This window comes from Perca fluviatilis, chromosome 18 (genome assembly GCF_010015445.1).
Source record: "Perca fluviatilis chromosome 18, GENO_Pfluv_1.0, whole genome shotgun sequence".
Lineage (NCBI taxonomy): Eukaryota > Metazoa > Chordata > Actinopteri > Perciformes > Percidae > Perca > Perca fluviatilis.
In genome coordinates, this window is record NC_053129.1 from 958748 (window position 1) to 982466 (window position 23719).

At 44.3% G+C, this 23719-nt stretch overlaps 1 protein-coding gene across 5 annotated transcripts in view; it reads right to left on the reverse strand.

Annotated features, from left to right (window-relative positions):
- Positions 1–757: 757 nt before the first annotated feature.
- tab2 (TGF-beta activated kinase 1 (MAP3K7) binding protein 2) overlaps positions 758–23719 on the reverse strand; it is a 50509-nt gene continuing 27547 nt past the window's right edge. The window contains exons 2-8 of one of the 5 annotated variants that reach the window (XM_039781418.1): positions 12598–12788; positions 9402–11091; positions 5230–5390; positions 4216–4309; positions 3185–3265; positions 1831–1911; positions 758–1155 (exon numbers count right to left, since the gene is read on the reverse strand). In XM_039781418.1, the coding sequence (XP_039637352.1) occupies positions 1016–1155; positions 1831–1911; positions 3185–3265; positions 4216–4309; positions 5230–5390; positions 9402–11091; positions 12598–12699 (2349 nt within the window). In that variant the 5' untranslated portion in view covers positions 12700–12788 and the 3' untranslated portion in view covers positions 758–1015. Of the gene's footprint in view, positions 1156–1830; positions 1912–3169; positions 3266–4215; positions 4310–5229; positions 5391–9401; positions 11092–12597; positions 12789–23719 lie in introns of all 5 variants that reach the window. The other 4 variants (XM_039781416.1, XM_039781417.1, XM_039781420.1 and 1 more) reach the window with 4 other exon arrangements.

The following is a 23719-nucleotide window of genomic DNA, read 5'->3' on the forward strand; positions in this document are numbered from 1 at the left end:
TTCTGACGCAGGAAACCCAGCAACGACGCGAGCGATGAGCGGAGCGGGCAGACGTAGCTTCATGATGACTGCTCTGCTGCTCTCCTTCTGCAAGGCTTCAACTCTCACAGAAATCAAGTCAAAAGCTTTAAAAAAAAGGGAGCATGGTGCTTATTCGTTTGAAAGGAGGGAAACAAAACAAGACAAAAAAAAAAGTTAATAAAGTCTATAAAGCTATACTTACAGGAAATACAAGTGATTCATAGTGTGAGGAAGACGGCTTTTGAGGCACATTCTAAAAGTATGTACAGTAAAAAGCTCGAGGGGAGTTCTGCCTCCGTGTACTGTACACAAAGCATGCAACGTAGTTTCTCTCTTTTTTTTTCTTTTATTAACTCATGACTGAAGAGACAGAAAAGGTGAAGGGGGGGGAGGACAAGAGGCACATTTGAGTGGTCCCCCTTTGGCATCCTCTAGAAACAGCAAACAAACTTTAAAGTCCACGATGAGTCCGTTAGGTTTCCCTTCAGATGGAGAGCAGTGGCCGAACACAGTTCCCAATCCCGCGACCATGCCACCGCAGAGGAAAATAAAACCCAAAAACTAAAATGTAATCCGCAAAAAAAAAAAAAAGGCACGTTGGTGCCTGGGTTGTGTGTGCATGTAGGCGTGTGTATGTGTGCCGTCACACTGCAGGGCCACACTCGTAATACTGTAAGTGGGAGCAGCGAGGTATCCCGGGTGCACCACCCCCACGCCATTCACTGAAGGCCTAAAGGGATATATTCAACCCCTGCCGAGCCGTTATGAAAAACACAAGCTGTAAACACTAGCCAGTCAAGCCTTCCCGTGGACAGTGTCCTACAAACCTTAGAGAGGAGAAAGGAAAAAAGAAAAAACAGGACGCATGATGCGCGATGACGCCCCCCCCCCCGTCCGAGTTTCCATACAACGGCCGAAAAAGAAGAAACAGAAAGGCCCTTTGCCAGTCTGGTCTGGTAGAAGACAGGCGGCGGCGTGCGGCAGCCTCGTTGGCTCAGAAGTGCCGCGGGAACTCGCACTGTTCACAGCGGTTGAGGGCGGGATGGTTGAGGAAGGTGCAGGCGGTGCAGCTCCACTGCGTCCCCTCGTCCTCCTCCTGGTCTGCGATGGGCTTCACAATCTTACTGCCCGGGTCTGTGGAGAGGAGGAGGAGGAGGAGGAGGTCAGGACACGGAACAAGAAGAAGAAGTGCAATTGTCAAGCAAATTCTGAGCAAACCTATCAAGATTATAGATCGCTTTATTTCTCGTTTTTATGCACCACATAAAAACGAAATTGTGTTTCATACATCCACTGGTCAAATAAGGCCTCCTGCACACTGCCTGCGTGGCGTGAGCGTGTTTATTTCAACCCCATGTTAACGGGTTAGAGCTTACACACTGCCTGCGTGACATGCATGCCTGCTAGAAATAGGACCAATAGAATAGGAAAAGATGTTTATATGTCATTTTGACACAATATCAGATGTTTCCATATCCCATTTAGAGCATCAACTTTTTTTTCTACAAAGACAAAAAAAAAAAAACGTTTTCACACAATTGAAGAAGTAAAATTAAATGTTGTTTCAATCCAGGACTTCAAAATGCATAAAAATATGTAAATGGAAACAGGACTAGTGTGTTTATCTGATTATGCTTGGCAGTAAAGGATTTCAAAACAACTTAAAACAGCGACGTGACGTCTAGACATGGAAAGCGTCATTTGAATTTCAAATCTAAAAACAAAGACGCTGGTTAAAGACCGTATATACGGTTGACGATACAGGAAGGAGGAATGAAAGAAGAGGAGGAGAAGGACAGAGATACCAACCGAGTGGGAGAGGAGGGGAAGGACCAGAGGAGGGCTCCATCATGAGCTCAGAGGTCACATTATATCTGCATCCTCTCCTGTCTGGCCCAGGTATGATGGAGCCGAGCAGAGAGCAAGGGATGGATGGATGGATGGATGGATGGATGGATGGAGGAAGGATGAGAGGAAGGCGGTAAATGGATGGGTGAAAAAAGATTACGCAGCAGGTAGGGAGGAAGAAGAAAAGTGCAGAAATGAAGACATAAAACAGGGTTAAACCAATATTGGGGATGATTTGTAATGTAATGATTGATCTAAATAAGGAAAACATCCTTAATCTATTATTAATGCATCCCTCATTTGGCAGAGGTGTATTCACCCCTGTGTATTTAACAGCTGGGAGCTCCATTTATTTACGTTTCAGTAGAATCATATGGGGGCAAAACAGCGAGTGCTGAAATGTCCATTACAGTCATAAAACACTGCCGATGTCGTTTTAAAGATTTTGGTATTGGTCTTTAACAACCTATATTGGTATAACCCTGATAAAAACATGAATTGAACAGTGAAGTTAGTACCATCGACCTTTGAGAACACTTTAGGGCCAAACTAGTCTTGCTTTGCCAGACCTTCCTCCACAGCGCTGCGGAGGAGGGTCTGGCTAGTCCACACAGCATTCTGGGATGGGAGAGAAACGTGCTCTGGTTTATTGGCATTTCTTTAAACCAATCACAATCGTCTTGGGGCGGTGCCAAGCGCAGCAAGGAGCCCCGGCGCCGCTGCCAAATAGCCTCGGGAAGGAACTTGTTTTGGTGGAACATGTGGACGTTCAAAAGTTGTTTTAGTCGTGCAACAGAAAACTCTGATTGGACAGATAGTCTAGCTAGCTGTCTGGATTTACCCTGCAGAGATCTGAGGAGCAGTTAACCATAGTCCTCACAAATCCACCAGAGTTTAAAATTCCAGCACAAAGTTTATGTCACGGACATCTGGCCGAAAAGAAGCACATACGGTAGACTGTCCAGCAGCAACAGAGCAATCCCGGAAGTGGAAGGTCGTAGATATAGACTAGGGCCATACAGGTGCTTCTGCAGATGTTGGCCTGTTATCTAAACATGCAACACCACTGACAGTCACTTAAGTCAGTAAGTACAGTCTGAAAAAAATGACACCGTGCAATAAATAAATGAATAAAAAGCACATAAAGAAATATACAGTAGGTCATCTCTAGGACTGTAAAGGGACCAATACTAATGAAGTGAATCCAATATAAGAAGTCCAATAAAGTAAATCTAAGGATGAAAGTGTCAATGGAATGAGGAATAACTAGACATGAGCATGCAACCTTTTCTAAACTTACCAATAGATAAAGTACCTTTGGGTTTGGGTGGGACAGGACCGAGGAATCCAATGTTGTCATAGAAATTATGGATTGCACTGGGATTAAAGTGTGGTCCTGTAAACAGATGGAAAAAAGTGGATTGAGCACATACACACACACACACACAATAAGACACACTAAAAGCATTGCATGTTCAGAAAGGTAATCATTCGCCACATTTTGAATAGACTATAAAACAATAATGAACACATCCATTTACAAATATACAAGTTTTAAACCGCACACTGCACTGACACACGGTCCGATTTATCCACCAGAAACTTAAACAACTAATGATTGTCTATCCTGTAATATTATTAAAGCTGTGGCTTGGTGTGCCTCCCCAGGCCGTGGATCAAATAACATTTCAGCTTTCGTTCCATAGCCATCACTACTGAATACTAACTAGAAATAAACAATTAGAAAACTGCAAGTTTTTGCCTAACATTAAATCCCAAGTACCACCAGGTCTGTGACTAGGGTTGGGTACCGCAACATGGTGCGTTCCTATACCACCGGTATCTACCGGACCAAATGACAATTTTGTGCTTGCCTTCTTTTATATATATATTTTTTTTATTTTTTTAATCTGTTCAGGCACTGTTTAGAAACTGGTATCAGGGGTAAAAATACCAAATGATTTCCAACCCTATCTGTGACAGGTACTATTCATTCATGTTAGCAGTCTCTGTCAGCAGTGTGAGAGCTGCCAGGGGGGCAATAAATCCCTTGTTACCAACCAGCAACAGGATGCAATTCAGGAAGAAGTGGTAGTTAACAGCACAATGGCAGCACCGTAAGCGTGTGTGTAGAGAGGATGTGAGTAGCTGCAGAGCCTGGCTCAAATCTGACCTCCTCACTCAATTACTTAGTGTTACCTTTTTATTATTATTATTATTATTATTATTATTATTATTATTATTATTATTATTATAATACGACACAGACTTGTGTAAGTGGAATACTAGTTTAAGAATATTGAAGATTATATATCAGAGAAAGAGAGAGAACCAACAGAATCATACCTCTTGTTTGAAGGAGATCAATTTCTTTGGTGAGGCAGTCAATGTCGATCTGCAGTAACCGGTTTTTGCATCGCAGCTGCTTCATTTCCTCAATCTGAAAAAGAGTGAGACAGGAAGGGATCAGCCGGTTAGCCATCACACTCAGGCAGCTCTAGAGGTTGGACACCCAGCTTCTCAGCCAGTGGGGCAGATCTGGGACCGTGTCAGAAGGAGAGCTGCTCCACTCTCCAGAGCTGGCTCGCCTCGGTAAACAAGGAACCAAGGAGCTACTGAGCTCGGCAACGCCAGCCAATTAACCTCCCGCAGCCACGTCCCCCTCTGTTGACTCAACTGTAAGAGCCGACAAAAACAGCTGACTAGACCAAAAGCTTAGAGCGCCATTTGATCTGAACCCGAGGGGTTTCAACAAACTTACAGCAGCAGATCTTACATAAACATGAAGTAGTGCAGAAGATAAATGTGGAAAGTTCCCTTTGTTTTCTTTTGAACTGTCACTTTCTCCGTTTTAGCTGCAGAATGAACTGTGAAGTGAATTGGTGTGCTCTTTCAGTCTTTTTTGTCTGTTCGGCCTTTATCTGTTAGTAATAACCAGAAAAAAACATTTGTTTGCTGTTATGAAGAACATCGCACATAGCTGCTAATAAAATCCTATCAAACTCTTTGTTTTTAAATTGATTGATCTGCCAATGAAAGATGTTGGTTAGAGTTCCCTGAGATTTTCTTGTTCAAATGTCCCCATTTTTCTACACTCTGGCTGGTGTTAGCTGAAATATGACTATCAACTCATTCATATTAAACTACTGTTCTCAACAACAGATATCACAGTTTGTAAAATTAGAATGTTTAAGACCTACAGTATACCATATAAAACTGCAACGTTGATTCAGCTTGGGGACCTTCGTAGCATTACATACCCCCATATGTCTTCTCTTTAACTGTCAATATCAACTTAAAGCAAGAAATAATCTCAAAAAAAGTTCACAATGGACACATTTATAAAATCACGGAGCTTACAGAAGGAATTTGGGAGGCTGAGTTGGATCTCTCCAGCCGTCTCCGGGTCAGGTCGTTTTCCATCTCGTTGACCTCCTCTTTTAGCTCCTCCAGTTTCTTCTTCTTCAGCTCCAGCTCGTGCCATAGCCTCTCCATGCGGGCCTTCTGATGGACCAACAACGCTGGAGAACACACACAGACCGTACTGACATCAACCGCCTCCCCTGGGCTACATCCATTCACTAGTAAACAACATAATTTAGCATGATGCACAATCAAAGTAATATTATTTTAAGAAACTCATGTAACTAAAAACTGCAGATCAACATAAAAACTGCTGACAAGTCACTGCTGTACTGAACACAGGATGGTCTCTGAATACACCAGTCAAACAAGTTTTGAGCCTAAAGGAGAAACGGGGGAACCACATCAGATTCTTCCCCGTTGTTTCTCAGACTGCGTTTCATCACCTATTGTGGTAACATGAAGAGATCATCAGGCGCATCCAGGTTAGCACACTGCTGCAGGCACATTCTGCAGCAGTCTTTAATACAGAACCTTCACTGTGCACATGATCTGCTCAAGTCTCTACAGCATGTGTCCCATAATTCATTCAAGTTCCTGATTCTGTTGACAGGTTGTAACACCTCCTACGCAGACATTCAATGACAAACAACTCTCTGTCCTGCTACACACAAACACACACTTCACAGCTTATGGGAAGATGGTCTTCTGGTGATCACGTACCTGTTCTCCTGTCAAAATGTCCTCGGGTTAAACTGCTACCCGCCTGCTTACTATGAGTCACAGTGTGAGAGGAAGAACTAAATGTGTCAACAGCCCAACATTCGTACAGCTGAATGTAAACTGAACACGATGCACGTAATGTTACAGTGATTTTAGTTCAGTTATGGTGAGGCAAAAGGTGCCTTCATTTTTTACCACGACGCATAATAGTCTTGGTGTTTGGCTCTTGGATTAACTCCACTAATTTATTTATTATGGGATAACGATGTTGTTTAAGCTAATCTTCCTTCTTGGCAAACACATGATATCCCACCACTTTTGTCATTTCAAGTAAACTGCAGTGTTTCCTGTGGAGCGAGAGGTTTGCTGTACTCCCCCAGAGAGAGAGGGCGAGTGACAAACGGCTGACTCATATGAGCGGGTTGAATGCATATCTGCAGGTGCACGTTATATGGTGTATGAAATCTCTGTCTCCTCACTGTGCTGCATTTTTTAAAACTATGATAGTGTGGTCATGGATCGCATCTCCCGCCCAGGTGTCCCTCTTGCGCTCCCTGCAGTTCTCCCACTTACAGAATCCAGCAGCTACCATTTTTCCTTCAGCGATTTCTTTTTTTATCTGAGGCGGCAAATGTTACCAGCAGACGCGCTACGCTGTACAATAGATGATGGACAATGCTCTTCTTTACTAAGAAATCAACATGACCCTGTCTTACACATGATTAGACAAACGGGACACTTGCCCGCCGTCAAATTTCTCCTAAACTAGCCACAAAATTAAGCTGACAAATAGGTCACACAGGGAATAACACTTAATTTTAGATCTTTTAAACGCCTACTTTTAATTGTTGTTTTTATCAATTCAGGAGTTTGGGAAGGCAACAAGTCACATCATTATGCAAAGGTTTGCTGAAAGATCTGGTACACATCTAAATTACTAAACTTTACATTCTAAAATGACATACTAAATTAATTATTTTTCAAAAATGATGTCTAAATATTGCTCACAAGATGTAGTCTGGCTGTGTATGGTTACTCACCCAGCAGAAATACTGGCGGGAATCAAAAGGGCAATGTCTTATTGCACCAGGTTTTATTTGATGCTTCCATCTTAACTGACTTAGCTTCCTGACTTAACAGGATAGTTCACATCTTTTTAAGTGTGGTTGTACGTGGAGGTACTTATGCATAGTCAGTGTGTTAGCTACAGTAGATGGCGGTCGGCACGCCCCCAGTTTGGAGAAGCAGGCAGGAGTACCAACACAGAAGCTAAGCAATGTTCTGCTGTGGACAGGGGCAGCAGCTTAACACATTTTAGACACCTGAAAATATCTATATCAATTTAAGTGGATGCTTTATTTAGATTATTTTCACCGCTTTCCCTTGCTGTCAGACAGCCCTTTACGACAGGGAACTGAAGCGGTTATCTCTGCTCTCTTCAAGGCCACCTGACTCCTTTGACAAAAACAGTAATTTTACCTCACAGAAGTGAGTGTTGCTGGTCTACCGCTGGCTCGATCAGCTGGTTAGTTTGTGGTATTGTGCGACTTTGGTCAATCTGAACTAACCTTTTAAAATACCAGTCACACAGTAACACAAACAAACTAACCAATCGAGGCAGCGGTACCTCCTGTGTTCTGCGAGGTAAAATTACAGTACATTTTTCCAAAAAGGAGCCTGGTGGTTTTGAAGAGTGTAGATAACGGCTTCAGTTCTCCCCCGCCTAAATTAAAAACAGGGCTGTCTGACGGCAAGGATAAAGCAGTGAAAATATTCTAAATGAAGCGTACTTTTTTTTTAGGTGTCTCAAAATATATTTAGCTGCTGCTGCCCCCGTCCACAGCCGTACATTGCTTAGCTTCAATGTCTGTACGCCTGCCTGCTTCTCCAAACCAGGGGCATGCCAACCGCCACCTACTGTAGCCAATACACCGACTTTAGATAAGTACCTCATACAACAACACTTTAAAATATCTAAACTACCCCTTTTAGTCTGTGATTGCATTTGAAACAGGCCTTCACATGCCAACCAGAACCGGGTCTTCAACAAAGTTATGTAATTACCATAATGTTATTCTGCTGCCAAACAGTAACAGCTTCAGTTCTGGTGTGAATGCTTAATGTTTAATTACGTTAGTTGTGTGGTGAGATGTGTCTTTATCAGGTACAGTTTTGGTGTGAATATACATGTTTTAAGGCCATGCAGATAAAGTAGGAGGGAAAGTGGGCTGATGAGGGTCAGTAGAGGCAGCATGCCTGGTGTGAAGCCCCTGTTAGTGGTAGTCACCGCAGTGCAGGAGCCACAGCCGGTGACTCACACGTAATACAGTCAAAAGCCCAAAAAAGGAAACAGCGGTGCGCTCTGACACGTTTGACTCACACTACAGAATCCACCAGTCTCAGGGGTCGTCGGAGCAAACGCTGCATTCAGTGTGGAGGACTCACACTACCGTCATCCTAGCGGCCCTCACTGAGCCAGTCACCTTGTATCTACAGTACCTCATGGAGACTGACATGCGGAGCAGCACAGTTTGGCTAAAGAAATACATTACAGTCCATGTTATGTTAAGAGACTTTTAAAATCCCACAGTATACTTTATAGTAAAATTATATTCTTGGCAGGAAGCGATGGAAAAAGCATTTAGACCTAGTCTGACTATCACCAGACCAAGCTCTGGGGAGTCTGTTCTGTATTTTCTACTGCACAAGAGGCGTGATCAACGGGCATAGTTCAAATGACTCTGTACGCAATTTGATAGTCCTTCAACCAATCAGACCAACGATCCGGATGACGTACTTTAGAACGGGTTGCTACGCTTCGGTGGCCGCCGTATTGAATGTAAACAAAAAGCTGCTTGCGGTCGCTTCTCTATCGTCATGGTGTTAAACCCGCCAGGTGGATAAGCCAGTTTGTGATTGTTCCCCGCAGATTTGTAACGGAAGCGGGATAGAATAATGTACAGGTTTCCAGCCTGAGCTGCAGGGAAAAATCAAATCGCAGGCACATCAGGCTGGGTTTACCCAGTCTAATTTAGACCCACTGCTGATTGCAAAAGACCTGCGTACTATCTCATCAACCTCATGGTTAACGTCGGTCTGAAAACTGGTCTTTTTGCCTTCTCGCCATCAACTGCGCACCCTTTAGCCACTTGACATTTGCTAAACATTTTTGTCGGTTTGTCCGAGCCGCGGGCGGTATTCTAAAGTATGTATGCATGAGAGCAGATCTGTGAAAATAGCTTCAAGAAATTGTCCAACAGTACTTTGCGATGCTCGCTGTAATGTCAAGTATTGTAAAAACAAAAAAATATCCTATATATTGTATAAAAAGGTTTAAAGGGTTTGTAATTACTTTATTTATAATATATTATTGAGAAAGAACTTATATGAAGTGAATACTTTAAAGACCGGGATTACGATCAAAGTGATGACACTTTTTTGCTCACCTTGTGTGTACGCTGCATCATCAGAGCCCATGCTGAGTCTGCGAGGCTCACTCGGTCTCTCCTTATGTGGTGACAGCGGGTCTGAGAGATGGTGGGGGTCTGGCTCCACATAGTGGTGGTCTGAGGGTAGGCTGAGGAGGTTTTTGGGATCAAAAGTAGGGGACACGACTCCGGGGGACACAGCTGGGGGCTTATTGGGGGACACTGTGATTTTAAAAGTGTATTTGGTGTTGGGCTGAGTCACCACCACACGTGGGGAAGAAGCTGTGCCTCCCCCTCCTAAAGAGGCACGGGACTTAGGTGGATGGTGGTGGATGTAGGCGGGGCCCATGCTCACTTGGCCCCCTATGTTCCTGGCCCCTGAGGACCCCTGTAAAGGAGGGTTGGCTGAGATGTAGACTGTGGGAGGGTTCCTTCCCCCACTGTCATCGCTGGAGGCATTGGCCGAAATGTAAAACTTAGGTTGGGAGCGGGAGCCGGCTGAGGCCACGATGGCCTCCTCAGAGGGAGCGGTAGCAGCAGTAGGCGGGCTGGCAGAGATGTAAACAGTGGGCTGGCTGCGGCTCAGACCTGGGCCTCCGATGGAGAGAGGGGTGGTGGGGACAGTAGCCACCCCAGTTGAAGAGGAGGAAGAGGCAGGGCAGGAGGAGGAGGTGGAGGAGGACCGGGTCCCACTGCTCGTCCGCAACACGGCAGTTGTGGTTGTGGAGTTGCTCCTCTGAGGAGATTCAAGTTTGATCTCTATCTGATTTTTCCGTGGGCCAGTGGAGATGTTCTGGATGTTGTACTGGCTGATGGTAGACAGGGAGGTGGGCATGACGGAGGAGGAGGAAGAGGAAGAAGAGCATGAGGAGACACCGGAGGACGAGGCCTGGCTTCCAGTGGGAAGAATGGAGGGCGCCTGGGGATTTGTGGGGGAGCTGATTGGCATGTAGACGTGAGAAGTCTGGTGGCCCTGGGTCTGGTGCTGTGAGGTATGTGAGGAGGAGGCGTGCTGAGGGCCGGACCAGGAGCCGGACATGGAGGAGGGGTGTGAAATCTGGTATATCTGCTGCTGGGGCTGGGAGGTGGGGCTGTACTGGGCCCTGCCTCCCCCTTGCTGGTTCTGCCGGGTCGTACCAGACTGGCTAACATAGGGCCTGATGTAAATAGAGTTACCCTGTGGACTGCTGAGGCCCGACTGTGGACCGCCGTGTATGTGCAAAGAAGTGGGAGTGTTGCGGCCTTTCTGGGGGGCTAGCGTCACGGTAATGGGGTTGAAGCGTGGCGTCTGCTGGACACCCATAGATGCTCCTTTGACACCCAGAGGGTAGAGTCCAAGGTGCTGTGGAGGCTTCGGTTTGCTTGTGGGCTCCATCACACCAGACACATTGATGCTGGAGGGCAACTGCACTGGGGCTGACTGGGGCTCCTGCTGAAAGAAGTCACTGTTGGGGGCCTGGCCTGTCTGGAGGGGCCCGTCACTCAGGCTGTGGGCCAGAGTGCGACTGCCGTTCATTCTCAGGCCGTCCCGGCCCGGGGCCACATGCACATTCTGAGACTGCAGGCCCAGGTTCAGCTGGGTCATGTGATTACGAAGCCTGATGAGGCTAGGGTCGTCAGAGAAGCCGAGGTTTCCTTCTTCGCTGTACAGGTAGCCTGGACTGACCTGGGACAAGTATTCACAGCAGGCGTCTAAATTGTTATTATTCTGTTGAAAATAGAGAGGAAATACACTTATTATGCAACATCAGTGTTTCACATGAGAAGATGCTAACATTTTATAGCATACCATCAAATTATAACGTTCTTAACTGGCTTGTTTGCAACTCCTTCCAAAGACACATACAGTTTTGTCTATATCATTAAGGTTTAGGAAACACACCAGCTAAATGTAAGGCCTGGTTCATCTGTTGCAGTAGACAGTAAGACACAGAGGTACAGTCAATAAAATCACACGGGCTGATATAAAACAAAACACTTAGGGCCAGATGTATGTACATTTGCGAATGTAGCGTTATCAGCGCCATGTCCAACCCGCAGAAAGCGCACGCTGTGATACTTCAGCTTACGTCGTATTTACCAAACCTGCAGTTCATCGGGTAATCAGTGCCTTTCTCCGCCCGCTATACCCTAAATTGCGCTGTAGCAGAGCGTTAAGTACTGGTGCTATGATACGGCTGAGTGCAGACTGTGATATTCCCACTGCTGATGCTATGACTGTTTGAAATGATCCTGATGCCAATATTTGTAATGTAGCGAGGAATTTAACAACTGCTGGAATGGAATGTGAACGCTGAGTCGGAGATTCAATGTCATCTTTGATTTCTTCCAGTAACTGTAATATTGCATGGCTGCTTAATCTGTAACGCTTAATGATTTCGTGTTCACTGAACAGAAAAAGTGTGATCCTTGTGGCTCGGATTACTGCTGCCATTTCACCAGGAGGCATATGCCAGGAAACCCGCTTGCGGTTGGTTTACGCCTGCTTTTAAGAGGCGTAAACCGCAAAATAGAGGCGCGCTGTCACGGGCAGTTTTTGTACATAGCGCGGAATACATAATTAGGTGCACTTTGCGCTTCCCCTCCCATCTCTTCATGGGAAACTCCCACTTTCCCCTTGACCCTCCCATGAATGCATATGCATGACACGGAAAAGCGCAATTTGCCATTTTCAGTTCCCGCGACAGGCAGTCTCCGCTTTTACCTCAGTGCGGCCTGTTTGTACGTACCTCGCCATGCTTTTACGCGCACGTTGCGAAACAAATATGCCCAAGTGGGCCCAAAAGCGTTAGTACATCTGGCCCTCAATGTTGATTTACATCTAATGTATAATTTTTCCTCAGATCATTCCTGGCACTTCTCTCTCATGATTGTATTATTAGTTATCGGTTATCTGTGTATTAACTGCAGTCCTTCAGGTAGTAATATTGTCGGATTTAAGTTAAAACAACAATGCTTAGCAGCTGAGCCCAAGCTGAGACTGAAAACATCCAATTCAACAGTTTCTTATTGTTATTAAAGAATTGTTCACCAGGGTATTAGTGGGATATTGTTGGAAAAAAAAACTAAACCACGCAATAGTTTCTAAACACTTGCTGCGTATTACTTATCGACCACAATGTACCGTGTATAAATTAAATAACGATAATTTATCAGTCTGGCTTTACTTTGCAGAAATCATCTTTTGTGGTGTCAGACGTTTGAACTTGCCCACCTGCAGAACACACTGGGAGACAACACCCTCTGGGACTTCAGGGAACTTCTGGCGCAGGTCATGCAAAACCTGAATGTCAATCTGGTGGCTTCCCTGTGCCATTCGTATGTTGCCAGGTCAGGACTGCTTGCTCTGTTCAGCGCACTGGGGCGTCAGTAGTGGGAGCAAACCGCCTTCATCTTGAACATCTTCTAAATTCAAACAAAGAAAAAAAGGAAAACATCTGATGAGAAATAGGACTCTCAATATGACTTTTGTAAAAAAACAACACACGCACAAAATCCAATCTTTACACAATGAGATGGAGAAGTCTAGGTTTTGTTATTCTTCTACGAAAAAGTAAGCATGTCCAAGTGACAGGGACGGAGCCAATGTGTCTACTGCAAGTCCCCTACTGCAAGACATCAATGCCTGAGAATAGATGGGATTCGTTTAAAAAGCCCTTCTCCACACGGAGCTCCTTAATAAAAGAGTAGCAGATGAAGGAAACCTCCTCTGACTGACTACGGTGAAAAACAGCCTTTCCAACTGATCTTAACATCAACATTCACTTATTAAGGACAGAAGGAGGGCAAACGGTAGTCTGGTCTGGAGGAAAATCTCCACATAAAGTTCTCTTAAGCTCCAACGCAAGGCAGCTCTGCAGAACAGTTGATTCCCAAGAACCACTGCTTTATTTCTGACACTGCAGCACAAAGACAGAGCTGCAGGGCTATAAACTGGGTTTGCCCCTGACTGTCTCACATTCACTTTTATTTATCCCATGACCCTACATTAACCAGAGAAAAGGCTTTTCCAAAGGGCCTAACGGCAAACTTTCTTGCACATACAGTGGAACTGCACTAATTTTCCTTAGTGCTCTTGAGCTCCATATTGGCAGTAAAGATGCTGCTGCTGGCTTATATTGCTACAACAGCTTCTGAACGAATTACAGTTAAACTGCTATTGGGAGAACTGCACACAAGAGAATATGCATGAAATAGGATACATTCAAACTGCATGCTCACATGAACTCTCCAAACTTCACAGTTAAGAATTGGGAATAATTTACAGCTCATACAACTATAAGAAAACATATCCCTTTCCAGCTCTATTTTTTATGATTTAATGGATATGTTTGTACCGTAACGGACGGTTGCTAGCATCATGTCACACGAAAAGGGTTACTTGAGTGACCCAAGTCCTTTAGCCATGTGAAACTGCCCCTATATCCCCTTTCAGATAGGAACAAGGACTTAGGAGTTTACCAGTGGTGTGAATGGTTTAACACTGGTTTTTCAACCGGAGATTAATGCAGGACTGACTCATCTTTTCCAACCAGAAATGAGCAAATAATCATTTTGTCTTCTTCTTCTGTCATCAGCTGCTTAACACGAAACATCTACAGGCCTAAAGGGTGTAATTGATATACCTATGCTTTATGCTGGGAGATGTTTCTCATATTTAGTAGGCCTGGGAGGATATGCTTTTGTCCCGATTCTATTATTTACAGATACATGGGTGCCGACTGAATTTGTATTGCTATTTTCATGTATTGCACTTCTACAAGTATTGCGATTCGATAGTATTGAGTATTGCGATTTTTTTCTTTTCCTTCTTTAACAAAAACAAAAGTTGAATAATACGCTTCTAGAGACAATATATCATGAGACATTTCTAAAAACTAATTGTTTTCTAAAAAGAATGCACATCACATGTCAGCCAGTCAGTCAGATACAATGTAGTCGCCGTCGGCGGTACTGTATAAACGTAAAATATTTAGGTGAATCATCTGTAAAAAAAAAAAAATATATTAAAAAATATTGATTCTGGGAAAAAGAATTCAATTATACAAATCGGCACCAAAAAAAATCCATTTTAAAAAGCAGCACCAAAAAATCATGATGCATACATGAATGGATTTCTTCACCACCCTTAATATTTTGTCTACCCTACAAAATATTAGAAACACCTATCAGCGTATCTCTGAATACAGTTCAACAGCACCACAACATACAGCCTACAAAATGACGATAAAGTTAAGGGAAAAAATAGCCTCTCTAAATTGAACATTATAACCTTCATGATGGAGGATTTTGCCAGGCTGATGTACTAGACTGCATTTGTTTTACCTAGGTGTTCCCTAATAAACTGGCTAACAATGCATGTTGCAAATGTTGGCTGTGAGAAAAATGAGAATGTCTGGTAGCTGTTCACCGAAAACTGTGCTTGACCGTTTCCCATCCACAGTCTACGCATAAGCTCCACTCATACCTGGGAGCTGGCCAAGGCAACCACAATATTTTACTACTAGCCACCGTGCGACTTCACTACAGCAGGCAAGGCTTTGCTCAAGACAGGACTTGCCTTGTAGCTGTGTCTCATTCACTCGTTGGACCCAGGTTTTACAAAGCTAGTCCGGGGATTTGATCTGGCACACCCTCAGGTGCAAGTTCACTTCTCCAACCATGACCCGACTACGTTAAGGGACGAGAAATACAGACAAAAGTGACGTGGAACAGAACAGTCATGAGAACTTGAAAGTGTTAAGTGCATGACAGCCATGTCTTGTGTTATCCCACACTTTTCTTCTAACCGCACTCTTTCGAAACATCTTCCTGTGGGAGGTTCAGATATGCCATTCAAAACATTGTGACACATGAAGCCCGCCCTGTTCTCCTCTGGGGTGATCAACGTACAGTAGTGTGATGCAGGGAGAAGGAACAAGTGAGAAGCCTCTCGACAACAATCTTAATACATCAGAGGACGTGAACACTGAGGCCTGAACTTGAACACATGTATTTAATGATGAGGAAAAGTCAAGAGTGTGCTTCAAATCACACCGGCCTCTTATTTCTGCCAAGTAGACAAAGTATTTATCTGAGCCGCTGTGCTTCTGTCTTATCTCAGCTATGAGGATGTGTAATGCCATAACTGAAAAGTTGTAAACTGGCTTTGCAAAACATCTGCATGCAGCTGATAACGGAAGGAGGAGCCATTTGGCTACTGTCAATAGGAGTATGCCAGCTGCAAGGAGAGGCTGAAACTCAGAGAGAGGGTCCTGAGCTCCTAAGGAGGTAACTGAGTGGAAAAAGCTTATTCAACCTAAGTGACCCACATTCTGAGATACTATTAAGCCCCATGTGAAAGAGAGGACTTATCAACATCTAAATCTGGATCAGAATCGTGCAATACAAGGAAATTTTAAGTTTTGCGAGTATACCATTAGACTGGGGGGTAAAAAGATGCAAACCAGAGGAGTACGGTCATATCTCACATTACATGTTTAAACAGTCCCTGCAGGAATTCGCGATGTCGCGATTGCAACAATTCATGCAAATTCAACCAATCACCGTGAATTCGGCACGACACGCAATTTTGACCAATCACTGGAGTTTCCCGCGACTTCAACCAATCCCAGCAGTCCCACATGCCAGACTTTACGTCAGTATATGACGTTGAGAGCCACTGACCAAGCGGGAGTGAGAACGGGTTGACGAAACACACGGACGTCGCCGAATACATTTTGTTCCGTTTCTGAGATGAAGACGAGACGTGTGTGTGACTCGAACATCTCACATTTAACAACAAAACATACAGCGAAAGAGCGTGCAAAACATTTCAGACCGTCCTGCCAGCCTGTATACATTTTAACATCAATGTACGCTGTAACGATTTTTCACTCTGAAGTCGGTGAAACCTGCTGCCGTTTCCTGTCGGCTCTCTGCAGCGGGCGGGGCTGCTGCACACACGCACGCACGCACGCACGCACGCACGCACGCACGCACGCACGCACGCACGCACACAAACACACACGGTTGATGCAGGAAAAACCAGAGATGAGACATACACGATGACCTCAATTGAGGACAGCTACTGTGCACTGTGTCCCAGCCCAGGATAGGAAATGAACTAACAATGTAAAGATCAACAAGCCACTGACCGATATGTTCAAATTTGATTAATTCAATAAATTATTATTTTTTGTCTTAAATCCACCTGCCATTTTCATATTATACCAACATCTGCAGCATCCTTAGTTTTTTTTTGGTAAGGTTACTAGGAAATCTAGGAAAGATTATACCCCAAAAGATTCTCAACTTTTTTTGCAATTTTTTTACAAAAGCTCCCGCAAAATCAGGCATTTTGCGTTTTGGGCCGCAACAACTTTTTAAAAAAAGGCCACGAAATCCTGGAGGGACTGGTTTAAAGCATTTTCCATCTCCTCCAGCCAATTAAGTCTACAGGAAATGAGGCCCTTAAATTATTCAACTTCACACACCACTTTTGGAGCTCAATAGGTTATCAGTTTACATGTACCTGTTTAAATTACAGGTAGAGAGGAGACATCAGTGCACATAGCCAGAGAACAACAGTCCACCATTCAGGCTCTGCTCAGGAGGCTGGGCAGCTCAACCATTGTGGGAAAGGAAACTCACTACTTGGCGGCTGACCCAGTTACGGGTCAACAGTGTGGTTAGATTGTTTCCTGGCTTCAAAAACAAAAAAGGTCCACACCTCTTCACTGTGCGTAATTATAGGCCTGCAGCCGGTCCATGTGTAGGGGTGGCTCCAAGTGGGGCAGATTAGTCCTTGCTGTCCCTGGAGGAGCTGGTGGAACAGGGCCTGAGGCAGCGCGTCGCTGCAAGCAGAGATAGGGACAAAGCTGCTATTGCTGAGGCTGTTATTCACCATGCCAAAGCATTGACCCACAGTCCCACTCTCATTTCTGGAAGTAGCAGGCCTGCCATGCTCCATCAATGGGCTTATTCACTATGCCAGAGTGAATGCACCTAAAAACGTCCAAATCAATTAAAGCCTAAATAAAATGTATAAATAATCAACAGGAGCCTTTGGCAGAAGTATCAGCCCAGCACCTGGTGCTGTGGCCACAGCGATAGCCCACACAACACTAGCTGGGGTAAACAAAGGGGCTACACATTACTGGGGACAAAACACACACACACACACACACACACACACACACACACACACACACACACACACACACACACACACACACACACACACACACACACACACACACACACACACACACACACAAACACAAATGTCATGCCATTCTCTCTTCAGCATGCAAAGACTAGATGATCCGATCATGAGGACACTACAGATCTTGTCAAACCAAATCTTCCAACAGATTTGCGGAAATGGTAGTTCAAACATGATCAGCATTGATCAACATGGTGGAAACAGTAAGGGTCCCATCTGCGCTACAATCCGAAACATGCTCTGCAGCTTTAAGGAGCAGCCCAGTGGCATTGCATGGAATGTCTAACTGCTGTGTCTTGGTCCAGCAAAATTTAAACAAATAAAAGGACTAATTGGCAGTGGACGCTGTTGAGGGCTGCTGGCAGGCGCACCAGTCCTCCAAAGAAGCAACGGACATGCTTGTGTGTGCGTGTACTGACACGCACATGCATGCGCATTCGCAAGTATGCTGCACTGCGGAGCGGCATACAAACTGCTGAAGGTACTCAAAGGACCAATATCCAATCACGTGCATGAGCCTTGATCTTACATTCACAACACAGCTAATATCTCCAGAGAGTAATTCTGCACCTGAGTGACACATTCAAATTAGCTGTTAATAAGTCAATTTGAAATATCAAATGGTTATTAACGCCTGATAATGCAAAGCTGATTATATATTGATCGATTAGATTTGTTGGACTACGTAATGTTGGAAGAATAATAGTTAGTAATGTAGACTGGTTTGAGCTGCACAGACTACAGCGTGGTACACCTCAGCTCTGATGGAAACAACCAAACTCTCCCATGCTATTCCGTCTTTTTTTCTGTGAACTACTCATATACACTCGTCGTCGTTAAAGAATGCAACTTGATTTCATTCTGATTCAGTGACTCTGAAGAACCACAGGCCATACCTTGCCTCCCACGGAGCGTAGGAACGCGCAGGCTTGCATGGAAACTTTACCGAGGAGACTAGTCTTAACAGAGGAGCTTTTCACGTCATCACAAATGCTGTGACCCACTGAATCAAAGTAATTCCCCACCATATTAATGTCACCAGTCCAACTAAAATAAACTTTAAAAGATAAACTGCAATTGTGTCATCAACGGAAACTTTTGTGCATCTTCAACGAGATTGTCTTAAAACATCCTGAAACTTCATCTGGGAAGGTCTGGCCAAGCTGAGAGCGTAAATCTGGAATCTTATTACTGGTTTATGTGCTCGGAATGAACAATACTCCACATTACTGAGGTAAACACATTTTAGACAATAACATTTTCCTTTAACAATTTACATTCATCATAAGAACGACAACACATCTACTGTAAATATGTCAGGCCTGCACATGAGCCCCACACATGAAGCAGTTCTTTTGTTCCAGGCAATGTCTCCAGAACAGAAACAAACCACACTTTATGTGCAGTACCCAAATTGCACTCAACTGTGCAATGAAGCCTGGGCCTCACAGTGCACACAGAGCTGGGATCAGCTCTGCAAGACAGCCTGCTCGGCTTTTAGTTGCCCACTTTTGAAAACAGGGGTTTGAGAGAGAGAGAGAGAGAGAGAGAGAGAGAGAGAGAGAGAGAGAGAGTGAGTGAGTGAGTGTGTGTGTGTGTGTGTGTCTGTGCGTGGTGGTGGGGGAGTGTGCGCGCAGGAAATCAAAAATTCTTCAGCACCGCAGCCTGCAGCTGGTGGTTTATTGGAAGCAGGCAAGGGCACCAGCTCCCCAGGTCGACCAACCCCTTCCAAGGCACTGTGGGAAACTGGGAGGCATTAGAAACATGGAGGAGCGCCTCTCTCTCCTTGGCAGTCAACGGACTGCCAGTCCAACTTTATGTTTTCCCCTGTAAACACTGTAAATATTGATTGAAAAGCTTTCTGGCCCATTGTGTCCGTCTTGACCGTATAAGGAAAGAAGAGGAGGAAAGGGGGGTAATTAGAAGCAGTAAGTCGGGGTGGTGCACAATAAAGATAATTAACAATGAACAAATATTAAAGGGATACTTCACCGATTTAGCATTCAGCTTTGTATCAGTAGAAACCCGATAGTATTTCTGAATGACCGTGCCTCCCTCCCTCGTGTCCCCCTGAGACGAGAGATTTCTGCATTTGGGGCCTGGAAAAAATCTTCCGATGACGTAAAATGACGATTTTTGCGTCATTGGAAGATTTTTGGGCCAGAGGCAAAGGACTACAGCCAGTAGTAGGATCTACTTCCGTATGTTTTCCAACACACCCACAGGGGTTGGACTGCCGAAGTCTGGCCGAGAGTATTCAGATGAAAACGACTGTCAGCCATCTTGAAGCTTCGCTAAACAGGCTTTTCGGTTTACAGCAGAAAACATTTACAACAATTATCTGCATTCAAACTACCGGACGTGTGTACCCGGGATACATCGGCCACAATCGGAGAATATGGAGGAAACGTTATTACAGACTATATTAAAGGCAATACCGGCACACTACTTGAGCGCCCGCCACGGAGACCAGCGGTGTCGCTCAATGCCGCTAGCCGGCTAGGGGACCTCCTCATCGGCTAGGTGGAAAGCTAACGCTAGCTGTCCACCTGTCCCAGCCATCCTGCTTGCAAGTGTCTGCTCATTAAACAACAAGCTGGACTACATCCTCCTTCAACGAAAATCCCAACGTGAGTTCAGTGACTGCTGTGTTTTTGTTGTTGTGGAAACATGCCTGAACAACAGTGTACCGGAACCGGGACTATCCAGCTACCAGGCTGCTCTCGCCGGCCCGTGGAGGTGGGCTGTGTTAAACGGACTGGTGTAGAAATAAAATCCAACTAGCTACTGCTAACTGCTGGTGGAGCTTGTGACTGTTAAATGCCGACCATTCGACATTCCACGCTAATTCACGGCTGTGTTTATACTCTGTGTTTAGCTACACCAATGCTAGTATGCGTTAGCTGAACTTTACGGATCCTGCTTGCAAGTGTCTGCTCATTTAGACCAAAACTGGACTACATCCAACTTCAACGACACTCCCAACGTGAGTTCAGAGACTGCCGTGTTTTTGTTGTTGTGGAAACCTGCCTGAATAGTGTACCGGACTGTCCAGCTACCAGGCCTGCTAGCCCTCCGAGCTAGAGATGCTCTGTCGCCAGGTAAAAGAGGTGGGCTGTGTTAACACCGAGTGGCGCAGAAATGTGGTGATTTGTATCCATTTAACTGCTAACTGCTGGTGGAGTTTGTGACTGTTAAATGCCGACCATTCTACATTAAACACTAATTCACGGCTGTGTTTATGCTCGGTGTTTACCAAGCGCTAATGCTAGTATGCGTTAGCTGAACTTTACGGAGCCTATAAAGTGTGTGTACTAAATGTAGCCTGTTTCGTATGTCGTTTTTATATAATGTCGTTTTTATATATGTTAAATGTGTAACACCACTTGAGTCACGATGAAACGTTGTTTCGTGTATATGGTTGAAATGACAATAAAACACGCTTGAGTTGAGTTGAATGCCTCTGTCGGTCTGTCAAGCGGTAGGCGTGGCTTGGGAGAGGACTCAAAGCAACGAAGCAGGTGCATTCTGGGATTTGGTGTTTTTCATCCATATAAGACCAAAACACATTTTCTGGCTTTTCTCGGCCTAGAAGGCACCAAATTTTTTTTTCACATTTCTACTACATAAGTGACCCAATTTAAAGATATATTCAGCTTTCCAGCGGTGAAATATTCCTTTAACAATGAACAAAACATATTCCCGACTTCTCTAATCTTTGATTTTTTTTTATTGTGGGTTTGGATAATTTTACTTCTTTGGGCTTCTACCATTTAAATGAAACAACTCAAACAACTGCGTCATGTGTAGACATTTAAAGGACAATTCCGGCGCAAAATGAACCTAGGGGTTAATAACACATGGATACCGAGTCGACCATTCTCTGGGATATGTTTTCATGCTAATCGAATGTGACCAGTTTTAGCTCAAACCGCTAACTAGCTTATAACGCTAGTCGTCGGGGCAGAGGGTAAAGTCAAAAGAAATTGCTATTTCTATACCACTAACAAGGCTCAAAATAGCCCCACACTTCCAAGGTAGCATAGTTAAACATACCAACACATACTGTGTATGTACCTTACAGTCTTGAAAAGGTTGAAAACATTTCCTTCTTCATAGAACATTTGCTGTTTTTGAATGCTTTGAAACCTACATTATTTTGCTCTTATTTTTTTATTACCACCAACTTTTGTTGTGCATTTACTGCATACTAATCTAATGCATAATTCATCTCATCTTAAAACACCATGCAACATTCTGACACCCACTCTGATTTGTATTGCAAACCCAGATTGTCTTCTTAGATTACAAAACACTCCTGAAATATCTATTCCACAAAAAGGGATTTGTAAACAGATATTTGGGCATTTTTGAAAAGTTTGACAGTTGAAATCAGCTCCACAACAATTATTTGTATCGTTTGAATCCCAGCCTTTGGGAGATGTGGGCTAGAGCTGTAATCGGGCCTTAAAAGTACGGCCCAAAAAGGCCTGAGCCCGACAGAGTTCGGCCCGAGCCCGACAAGTACATTTTGATTGACAGCTTTTAAAAAACCCGAACCCGTTTACAGCCCGACTGTACAAAAGGCCGTCTATCAGCAACATTAGATTAGTCCGAGAATGGCAGCGGACACGCGCGCTACACGGCGAAGCGCGCACGCACTTTCGGCGGAAGGAAGGAAAAAAAAAAAAAGAAGACTGCGCCGCACGCACACAGCTCCTTTGTCTTTCGTAAAAAATGAGTCATTTATACATGTTTTAACATCATTTATTCATGTCTAACTGAGGCTATAGGCCACTTGGAAGTTGGAACAAAGAAACAGGCTAAGTCCTCCAGAGACCAGCCTCTGTTTCACCTCCTCAGGATCCATTTTCACGCTAATCGAAACGCATCAGCTGACGGCTCATTTACCATGCAACCCGAAGCGCGAGCCCGAGCCCGGCCCGAGCCCGTGTAAAAGAATTTAGAAATTAAGACCGAACCCGTTGGGTCCCGTCGGGTTCGGGCAAAGATCTTCAGCTCTAATGTGGGCTACATTTTGCAGACTCACTCTGAAGAGATCATAAGAACATGCTTCCAGACAATAAATGAGAAAGAAGTTAGGGTAATCTAAACTATGGATTCATGACAAACTACTATGAACCAACTCCATGTCCACATGTGAAAACAGACAATCAGAAGGTCAACCACCCATAAGCACACATGAACAAGCTCATCTTCACAGAGCTGTGTCTCCTTTGTGGTATGACAGAGATGCAGAGTTCTAGGATACACAGTTTAAAGAAACACTGCGACAGAAATGCAAATGCATAGTCAACAACGCATCTGGTCTGCATTAGTGGAGTGACTAACTGAAAATTAACATTGCACACCATGAAAGTGATTCCCAAGCAAGCTAATCGTAAATATAACATTGCACAGCGTCAGCTGGTGGTTTGTAATGGTTAAGGCAAGGAGGCAGGCCTGCATTTCAGTGGATATATGATATGATAATGAGTATTCTCTACTTTTAATGTGGCACTATTGAATCTTCATACACTGTTTTTAGAAGTTGTACTTCTACTACAGGTTGAATAAAATGAAGAGCACCAACAAGTGACATCTTCATTTCAGTCCAACTACATATTCCAATAGGGCTGAATTCAACAACAGATACATTGACCATAATACACAGTGTTATTCCTTCGGAAAAAGGAACAACACGAACCACACTGACAACAGAATGACTGCGCCACAGATGATCACAGGAGGCTTATTTTCTGGTGCCAGGGAAGCCACGAAGCTGAGTGACACAGCAAACAGTCAACAGATGCCCTTATTGAGAAAGATCAGGAAGTATCTATAACGGCAAACGGTTTATGACAAGCTAGATCTGCGTAATTATACATGGCATTTTCATTTGGGATTTTCTTTCCTCATCAAGGCTTTATGAATCAGAAATATTCGTAGTCCCATTCATTCGTGTTAGAGAACATAAGTTATCATTTTAACAAGAGGGTTTTTTATTTCTGTAAAGACAGGCTGGCTCATTCTTTGGAAAAGAAAATGGTTTCAGTGGATGAGAGAGAGGTTTGATAGAAGGAATAAAGAACCAAGTAAAGGCCACACGGGAACAACTGGTAAAGGCACA